Source organism: Corvus brachyrhynchos, unplaced genomic scaffold (genome assembly GCF_000691975.1).
Source record: "Corvus brachyrhynchos isolate BGI_N302 unplaced genomic scaffold, ASM69197v1 scaffold22, whole genome shotgun sequence".
NCBI lineage: Eukaryota > Metazoa > Chordata > Aves > Passeriformes > Corvidae > Corvus > Corvus brachyrhynchos.
Window position 1 is genome coordinate 7,090,138 of NW_008238355.1, and position 10,435 is coordinate 7,100,572.

At 41.6% G+C, this 10,435-nt stretch overlaps 1 protein-coding gene across 8 annotated transcripts in view; it reads left to right on the forward strand.

Annotated features, from left to right (window-relative positions):
* The first annotated feature begins 6 nt into the window (after nucleotides 1-6).
* The window catches only part of MCTP1 (multiple C2 and transmembrane domain containing 1), a 235,269-nt gene continuing 224,840 nt past the window's right edge, over nucleotides 7-10,435 (forward strand). For all 8 annotated transcript variants that reach the window (XM_008634576.2, XM_017735425.1, XM_017735426.1 and 5 more), the window contains exon 1: nucleotides 7-178. In XM_008634576.2, coding sequence (XP_008632798.2) covers nucleotides 38-178 — 141 coding nt within the window. In that variant the 5' untranslated portion in view covers nucleotides 7-37. The remainder of the gene's footprint in view (nucleotides 179-10,435) is intronic.

Genomic DNA, 10,435 nt, shown 5'->3' on the forward strand with positions numbered 1-10,435 from the left:
CAGGAGCGACCTCCCTGAGACCTTCATTGCATAAACCATGCAGAGGAAGGGTGTCTCGGAGGCGGGAGTTAGGCTGCCCTCGCTCTCAAGCCTTTCCCCAGAGGCCGCCTCGCACGTCTGTGAGGGCCGTCTCTGCTGGTGTCTGCTCTTAACACGTGCAGCAGCGGCTTTTCCTCAGGTAACCTTGGCTTTTTTCCTTATTTGGTTATCCAAATTTGAATTATTATGTATTTTAATTTCTGCAAGACACACAAACGACCACTGGTACACATTTAATAGACGGTACGTAATTAATTGGCAGTTATATACTGGGTACTGTCTCATGCAGCTGTCAGTTCAGTCTACAACACCATCATTCTGGTTGTTGGGAGAAGGCGGTAAACAAAGCTGTAACTCTTCCATCTGTCAGTTTTTAAATTACGTGGTGAAGCTACTGTTGATAGGGGCTGGTGAACCTTGGAATAAATTTACTGCGAGAAAAGTGCAAAACATGAGTATTTTTGAAGCTTGTATAATTGTAAGCAGTCATCCACCTTTTTCCACGAATTACTGACTAATGCTATATTATTATAAATTGTCTTATGTCATAACCAGGGAGAAATGAGTAGCTGAAGTAAAAGTCAGGCTCTGTGTGTTGTCAAAATAGGCTGTATAAATGCATTTGGCTGCTGTCAGAGCTACAATACCGATGCTTATGAAGAATTACAGTAGTTCTGCAGCGATTTGCAAATGTACCTTGAGGTTTGTGGTATTAATGTCCCTCTGCAGAATTCAAAGGAGTTTGTCTTTACAAACATGGGACGTAGACCTAACTTTATGTCATGGGGTTGCTTTGGTTATCATCACTGGCCTGACTGGAAACTACTGTGGTTATCCCTTGTATAACACTTGTAAAGGGTTTAGATCATTGCTTATTGAGGTGGGATTATTGTAACAGGTGTCTATAAAGTGGGCATTTACCTGCAGTAGAGAGTCCCTTCCTCCCCAAGCCCCTTGCTCACAAGAATGTATTGCACATTTTAAGTATTTAAGTATTATTGTTCGAGACTACAGGACATTATTTTGCTTTAAAGACTGCTGAATTTAACAATATGAAAATATGGGACTTTCTTCAGTGTTGTTCTGCTGTTGTGTTTAGTAAAGAATTGTAAACCTTTATTTACAAAACACGTCAAGTGTTTTTTAGTTGTGAGAGCATTACTCTTGTTTAGAACAAGGTACAGTCATAGCATTTGGAAAGACTACTGCTAGATCAAACCGAAATGGTACCCAGGGTTTCTAACACTTGTTTTTAATTGGCAGGATTATGACTGGGTCCTCCAAGTGGTTTCTAGTATTAATTTAGGCTGTGCTTGCATACCAAATATGCTGGTTTTGATATTAAATAAAGCTTGTTTGTGTGTTGGTGAAGTTTGCAGAGCTGATGATCGAGTTTGTTTCAGAGGGATGACCTGAAACAGAATGGCTTTTCTGCTATTTCATAATAAGCACATTCACTGCTTTTCTCAACTCTGAAGTGTAATCTCACTTGGGTTATTAAATCTAGTTTAATTCACCAGCTTCATTGAGTTATAGGATAGTTGGGGAAATAAGACTCCAACTATAAAGCATTGTTGATTGTCTTCAAGTATGCCTGGTACTCTTCAGTGATCTGTTAACAGTGCAAGTCCCTTCCACTGTGAGCAGCTGGAGTTTCCAGTTCAGTGTACTTCAGGAGCCAAGTCTTGCATGCTTATGGGCTGCACCCCAGGGCAGTAAAGTCCCTGGCTAACCTCAGTTAACGGCATTTACACCCCTCTAAGGATTTGGGATTACATGTCTGGTAGCACGCACTTGGAATAACTTGCATTTTTCAAATCCAAGTTTTACTTACAGCATGTGCTGGTTTTAACAACTGCAGGGAACCAAACTCCAAAGCCACTCCCTTTCCCCCTGCGCCTTCTGAAAATGGAGGGACAATAAGAAGAGATTATGAGTTAAAATAATAATTTATTAAAATCACAATAACCACAGCAGTACTGTATCGAGAAAAGTATACAAAAAGAGGGTGTCCCACCCAGGAAAGGGCGTTTATCACTGGGAACAAAAGAAACAATGCTTCTCAAAACAGTGCCTGGTATGGTCTCCAGACAAAGGCAATATGGCCATGAGAGCTCCGGTGGCTTAATGGTCTCACCTCCCTGGCCCAGTCTGTAAAGAACGAATAAGGAGGGCAAGCAAACCTCCCAGAAGCTTGCACCATGCTGCCGCCTCAGACTGCTCCAATGGTTAGGTTCTGCACAGCCTTCTCTGGTCCTGCCACCACTCACTCGGTTCTGCTGGGGCTTGGGCTCTGAATGGCTCAGCTGAGCTTGGATCTGTGCCGCCACTTTTCTCTCTCCTTTCTTCTAATTTTCCCTGGAGCAGTTGTCTCGGACTCGGCATTGCTGTCCTTCAGCACATCTTAAAGCCACAGCTTAAAGGAATGGGAAGGGGACTGACAGTGGTGAAGAGGGGCTGGGTCCACCTGGCTGATCCCAATACCTTCTCCCTAGAGAGAGCCAGACAAGATGGTGCACTTCCCTGCCTGCTCCTTGGCTTTTCCTGCTGGGACTGCACCCCCAGCGATAATGTGTCTGGTATGGAATAAACAGTGTTAAAACCTCCATCCCATTTTCTCTGTAACCTGGACAGAGCAGCACACACTTCCAGCAGCGTCTGGATTTTCATTGTCCTTCATTGCAGCCTTACATGTCCAAAGATAAAAATAATTGTATAACAGAATCATAAAAATGAGATTAGATTACCTAAAAGTAAATCAACATAAAATTGCAACTTTCTTTAAAATGTATTTTAAATTTGATTGAAATAGAGAGCAAACAGATGCTACTGCCTCTTTTGCATCAAGACAGTCGAATTTTTTAGAAAATCTGCACACAAAAAGATGTACTACATATTTTAAGGGAGATGGCGGAGAGAAATAAAATCCCACAATAAGTCAATTTTTTTGTGCTTTTAGGCTGAAATCGGTGAAAAGGAGTATTTGTCAGTGGATGGAAAGACTTAAAATGTAAGATTTTATCTTGGAATGCAATTTTTTGGCATAATCAAGCAATTTAAATTTAATTTGAACTCATTAAAATGTGGTACAGCACTATTGCATTGGGTATGGACAGTCTAGCAGAGACCTAGTTTTTGCAGCTTCTGTTGCATTGAATAGGGTTAGTATCTTGGTTTGAGTATAGCTGCATACTTAAAAGTGTATGTAGTCTTATGCAAACAATACCTATTAGATCTGAGCACTAAATACTAACCCAGTTCTTTGCTGAAGACTGAATACTTCTTGGAGCTGTCTGTGAATATATTTGGAAAGGGCATTATACATATTTATAGGCAGGAAACTTAGGTTTCTTTTAAACAGTAACTGAAGTGTGTGTTTTTAGGACAAAGAAATGAACACATGCAATTATACATCATCCTTCTTCCAGTTTCCAGAGACTATGTGACAAGTTTCCTTGGGCGAACTTTTCATAACTTTCCATATGGCAGCCAATCATGGTCATGTAGCTGAGAGCCACATGTGTCCTGCATCCTTGAAGGACTGAGATGATGGTGATGGATGCCTCCTGGGGTGTCCCCTGAACAGGAGATGACAAGAACACTCCAGGAGGAATGCTTCACAATGCTTCCAGCGTCTTTATGTGGTGCCATGGCCCAAGGCAGTGAGGCAAGGGTTTTTCCACTTGACCCTTTTAATTTTCATTTCTGTGCCAGCTGGAGCTTGAATTTATCTGACAGTGCCTGTGCCAGCATGGCCTTTCTCTTGAGTGTGAGACATAGCTTTGCATGAAAAGTTTTACGTCACTTGTGTTTTGTCATAGCAATTTAGTAAAAGCCAGGAGGGTGGAAATACCCCTGTTTCTTGAGATTTGCAGTGATAAAGACCCTGCAAGCGTTTCACTGCCTTAATCGGAGAACATGGGTCTGGGCATGTGTCATACTGAATCAACAGTGAACATGAAGAGGGCTTAGGAAGAGGGTTTCTTCCTAAGAGAGAACTCTTTGGGCACCTCTCTCCATTGTGTTTTCCTGCAAGATAATGATCTGATAACAACAAATTTTGGGACTTCTTAGAATGTGTCTGGGTTGATCCATTGCACTGAAAGAGTGGACAGGTTCTTAACTCTTTTCCCCCGTGTTTTCAATTTTGTGAGTGGCTCCATAAGAAACCAAGCTTCATTAATTTTGTGACACATGGAACTATTTGTTTCATTAATAAGCAGGGACTGGAAAACAATGGTGTAGAATATGTAATACAGACTGATGAGAGATGAGATGAAGTGAGAAACTGGAGATGCAATCAGATACAGGGTCTCTCCTACTCTTACAAATAGTGGGTAGTTATTGGTCAATAAAGTTGATGTAAGAGGGTGAACTGTGTGGCAGAAGAGGAGGATCTGCAGAAAAAAGGGAGTTTAGTGAGCTGGGGTGTATGAGGAGAGGTTGCACTTTCAGGACAAAGAGCATTGCCTTGTACTGAGATGCTGGGAAAGAGAAAGGAAATCGTAGTGAGTACAACGGAGTACCAGTTGAGCTGTGAGGAAGCCTGAAGAGAGGGGATTTTGAATTTAGTGTGCAGTGGGATGCAGAGACAATGAAAACCAGAGTGGCATACCATGCATGTTTCTCTGCCTATACCAGAATAAATCTATAACTGGTTTAGAGCCATTTGAGTCAGTGAAGCTACATAAGGGAAAAATTTGGCTTGTTTTTTATAGTTGGTGTACATCACAGGGAATGATCTAGCCAATGAAGGAAAAAGAACAAGAAAAGACAAAAGGCTGAAATGTCAATGAAAAGCTATACAGATAATGTCACCCAAGAGGATCTTAATTGCTACTTTAGTTAATTTCACTGAGAAGGATGAAGGCGGTGAGAAATTTTGGAAACTGCTGACTGTCAAGGATTAATTACCTTTTCCTGACATAATGCCAGTACAAAACAGAAAGAGTTGGAGAGAACTAATTTGCACAGATATTTGGAGCATGATTTGAGAGCAGCATAATTCTGAAAATTAAAAGGGCAATATTTTAGAAATCAGGAGAATGCTTGTTTTCAGGGATGTGGTCACTGACACACAGGGAATGAGTAGATGAAAAAATGTTTAGGCTGGATCAGAAGACCATGGAGCTTAGTAAATTACACAGAAATAGGCACTAGGAGAAAAAGCTGTTGCTAAAGTTTGTTTCTTATAAGAAAGCTGTTGAAGCTGATTAAGGCTGTATGTTTCTCATAACAAGAGTTTAATTAGACATCTGATTTTGTCAAGGGATGTTCTGCATTGCCTTATTTTTTCATGGTATTAATCTCTAATACAAGGTTAATCTTTCAGCCATTTGAGATGTATTTATCTGTTTCTTGTGCTCTGTCTGTATCTGATCAGACTGTCCATCTACAGTATTTTAATACAGTGTACATATATTACTGGAATAGAAATCAAAATATGGCACAATAGAGTTGTATTTAATTATATCTTGAATGACCTCTGCTTAATTAACTAAAGAACTGCAGACTTTTCAAAGTGAGCTACATGATTTTTCAGAATTGGCCAGTTTGCATTTATCCTAGTGTGAAATAATTAGATATTTTAAAGTGAATTAATAGCAGCTATTGACTTATTGTTTATCTATAACCTCATTTAAACCTTTTTTCTTCTTCTTCTTCTCACCCTTTGCATTTACTGTTCATATATAAAGTTGTTCATAGTAAAATAATTATATTGAGAATAACAGATGTTTGGAGGATAGGAATTGCAACAGTCCTTGCACTGAAAGATCAAAAAAATGCTTATTTGGTACAAGTGACTCTGCTGTGAAGTATTTCAGGTTCAGGGGTTCTATCTGGATTTCAAGTGACTGTCAAAACTCTTAATTCAGTGTACTTCATGTGTGTGTTTCATAACCTACTGACCTGTGCTGAACTTTTAAAATTTAAAAATACAAGTACCTAATCTTGGTTATAGCATTACACCTTTTTTCCCCCCAAGAAATGCTGAAAAACGTTCCTTCCCTCTTTTTGAAATGTTGAATGCAGAGAATTAGTCACACTAGGAAGACTTACCATCAGTTGCTGTATTTTTGCAAAGAGAATTACTTTCTAGTGTTTTAAAAAAATATGACAAAAACAGTTTTAAAACTGCCACTATGTAATTTAGCACCCAGCTTTATAGGAAGTTCTAAGTTAACTGGTTTGTCTTGGGTTATGTGCTAATAAATGAATAGATCCAAGTATCCTTTTTTTATTGTTTTTACTTTTTGAATAAATTGCCTGTCTTGGCAAGATGACTGAGTACTCCAGTGATCTGAAGATTCAATTTGCCTTTTCCTCTCTAATCTTGCCATCTATCCTAGATCTTGGATATTACAAGTGTTACCTTCTAGGGAATTTTAAGAGGGTAGCTGTAATGTAAGCCCTGAAGCTTTTAAGTTTAAAAAAGAAATATTTTCTCTTCCTTGTAAAAGAAGGCAGAATTACTCCAATTTTTATCTATGGTAGACTTAATTTATCAAAATGACAAATTATACCACCTTTAGTCCGATATGGAGGGTCTTTTAATGTGATGTTTGTTCTGTTCAGTCTGTGTTCCATTCAGTGTATTTCTGTAATGGTGAACTGATGACAAACCATAGCAAGTGCACCAAAAATGATCCGTCTGTATTTTTGTATGTTGAAGTCTTATGGGGTAGGTGATTGTGCTGGTTTGAAGGTAAACTAGCAGGAGCAATTAACCCCACACAAATACCTTGTGAGAGATTTCAAGTCGGAGTTACAATTTAATAGGAAGATCACAATAAAGGCAGAAAGTACAGAAACAGTGGCTTAAACTGGCAAAGTCAGAGTACAACCTGGCCCCTGTTGATCAGGGGTGGTGGTTGTAGTCCAATTAAGCAGTAGCTGCAGTGCTGTTGAAATGATGGTTTTGGTCTTGTCGAAAGAGTGGTCCTGTGGAAATCTGGGTCCCCCCTCTGGATGCCCATTGGTGGTGGTGGTTCTCGCAGTCCCAAAACTCCGGTTATGTACGGTCGCATTCAGGCAGGAATGTTCACTACCTTCTCCAGGGTGGGGAATTTCACAGTGGAATGATATAATCCTCTGAGTCATGGGATATTTTGCGGAGTCCTTTATGTCCTAGGTTGGTACAGCTGCCCTTTGGGCCTGTTGAGCCATTATGGCCCATTGGCAGTGCTGACAGCCTTAGGCTGCTGGGTGCAGTTATCACAGCTGAGTCAATATGTGAAGACAAAGAAACGCTGCCCTGCCACTCAGGGTTTAACACCCAGTTTGCAGCCTGGTGGGTGGGGTGTGCACTGAGCAGCTGCTGCAAAATGATCCACCATCAACAGTTCATCAGGAATAATGTAGATGGCTGTGGAATACATAGTTTGGCTACTCCCATATGGGCACTCTTTCTTGTGTAACCAGAACAGTGATTCATACCTTGCCAGCAAGCCAAAGGTTTCATACTTTAAAGGCTTAGGAGCCATGATATACCACCACTGTCAAAACACCTAGTTTTGAAAGGTTCAGACTCAGTGTGAGAAATGAGATGTGAGATCTGGGGATTTTTGTCAGTAAAGGCATCTCATGTTTCATATGAGTGACTTTTTTGGTGAGGAGGAAGACTATGTGTTATCAAATAATTAACAAGGATGGTGAGGAGTCTTGTTCCTTTGTGCTCTGCTTGGATGGTGCTGATTTGCTTTTCTTTGTATCTTTTGACCAAATAAAATCACATAATTACAGAGTGGATTGTGTTGGACGGATCTGAAGGATCATTTTAGTGGCTTGTAAGATGAGGGGTATAAGTACTGTTACATGGATAATTTGACACAGAGGGATTTTTTTTTTTCATAATTAGGATCATACATCCTGTAATATATTGCATTAGCAGGATTAGAATGTATCAAGTTGTCCTAGTTTTGGCCAAGGACAGAGTTAATTTTTTCGCTGTTCCCATGAGGGGTTGTAGCTTGGAGCCTTGCAGGCACCTCTGGGTTGTTGTGCTATACCATTCATATCATCTCAGTGGGCAGGAGTAAGGGATTTACACTTCTGCAAAGAAAGGAGACGTGGCTTTGGCTGGAAGAATAAGGCACCACGTGGAGGATTGCTGTCACTTTGTTCCTTTTTTCTGGGGAGCAAGCAGCGACTGCAGTGGTGGGGCGGCTCCAGCTGTGACTGTGGTGCAGTCACATCGGGTTGAACTCAGTGGGCATTTTCCATGTAAGTCACCCTCTCCTATAGTGTTGTTACTAGTACTGTTACTGTTCTGTTTGTTTTGTTATCAGATTGCTGTTTTCCAGTAAATTGTTATCTCAATCTATCTCTGCCTTTTGTTCCTCTCTAACTGGATGCACAAGGCTTAACTTCCAGCTGGGTTTAAACTAATGTTTAAACGAAGGGTTGAGATAACAGTAAGTCTGTTCAGAGCCTGTTGGAAACAATTTTGACATAAGCATTTGTTGTGTTAGGTACTGAGCCCCCTGGTTACAATGTTGCTTGGTCCATGCATGTGGGTGTGGTAGGTAACTCATACATTTCTGTTTGTGTTCCTCATGGTGCTCTTTTTCAGAATGGGGAGAGGGATCAGGATGGCTTTGTTGCTGTACTGCGTGATATCATAATGCATGGCATGGTAACGTCAAGGGCAATGAGGGTCATTAGGGATGTGTGTTCAGTGTTGCTCTTCTGCCTGGGCCTGGGGTGGTACCTCTGTGAATTCATTAGTAGTTGTACCCAGTTTGGGGGGAGGAACAGGGGAAGATAATGCAGTAGCCTATGGGCCAGTTAGGACAGGACGAGATGTAAAAACATGTTCTACGGTGCAGCCAGGGAGAATGGCCCTTCCTGGACCTCTGGTAAAAATTACCCACAGAGACTCAGCAGTGACCCTTGGGTTTCTGGAGCTGGGGATACAAAGGATCCGGCCTGCTAACCCCAACTAAAAATGAGATCTTTGCAGTTTACTGAAATGGTTTGAGCTGATTCAGAAGTGATTTGTACGAAAACATAGCTCCTCGTGGCATCCTGACTGGCAGTGCTGGGCTGGATGTTCAAAGGGAAATTCCCTTACACCCATCGTGCCACTGATACTACATGGAGTAAGTGGGTTGCTCTGACCACCCAGTGAGCTCAAACAGGAAACCACCATTGCTCAGAGATCTTGGAAATTATTGTGAACTGCCTCAAAGGTGAAAATTTTGGTTTGTTACCAGGAGAGGAGAAGGAAAAGATGATATGTGCTGAGGATGCCCCACCATATAATCAACTGCCAGAAAATGAAAAGCAATATGCTCTATTGTAGGAGTACCTTGAAATTGGAAAGCTACGTTATGGAGTCCTACATGGCAAATCACAGAAGCTATGGAGGGACAAGGTAGATCAAGGCAGGTTGCAGAGCTGAAAGCCATCCAGCTGGCTTTAGATATCACAGAATGAGAGAAATGGCCAGTACTCTACCTCTGCACTGACTTGTGGATGATAGTAAATGCACTGTGGGAGTGGCTGGACCAATGGAAAAAGACCAACTGGCAGCACAGAGGTAAACCCATCTGGGCTGATGAATTATGGCGAGGCATCATTGGTCAGGAAGAGAAGCTGGCTGTAAAAGTACATCATGTAGGTGCACACACACCCAGGAGTCGGGCTACTGAAGAGAATCACAATGGACAGGTGGATTGGGCTGCCAAGATTAAAGTGTCTCGGGTGCATCTGGACTGGCAGCATAAGGGTGAATTGTTTCTTGCATGGTGGGCCTTGGGTTATCAGGAAAGGGAGACAAAACAGAGATGGGCTTGTGATCAAGGGGTGGACTTAACAATGGACATTGTATCCCAGGTTATCCATAACTGTGAAACATTTGCTGCAATCAAGCAGGCCAGGCAGGTAAAGCCCCTGTGGTATGGTGGGTGATGGTTGAAATATAAGGAGGCCTGGCAGATTAATTACATCACACTCCCACAAACCTGCCAAGGCAATTGTTAAATGCTTACAATGGTGTAACAAGCCACTGGATGGCTGAAGATGTACCCTGTGTCTCAGACCACTGCCTGGAACACCATCTTGGGCCTTGCAGAGCAAGTCCTGTACTGACAGAAAGGACCGAGCTGGACAATGAAACTAATTTTAAAAATGTCTTACAGAGACACCAGAGCCAGAGAGCACGGTATTGTGGATATCATATTCCCTGTCATGCAGCACCCTATGGGAAAGTTGAATGAGACAATGAGTTAAAAACCACACTGAAAGCAATGGGTGGTGAGACCTTCACACATTGGGATGTACATTTAGCGAAGGGCACCTGGTTAGTTAACACTAGAGGCTCTTCCACTTCAGCTGCTCCTGCCCAATCAAAACCTCCACTTACTGTAGAAGGGGGTAAGTTACCCTGGGACAA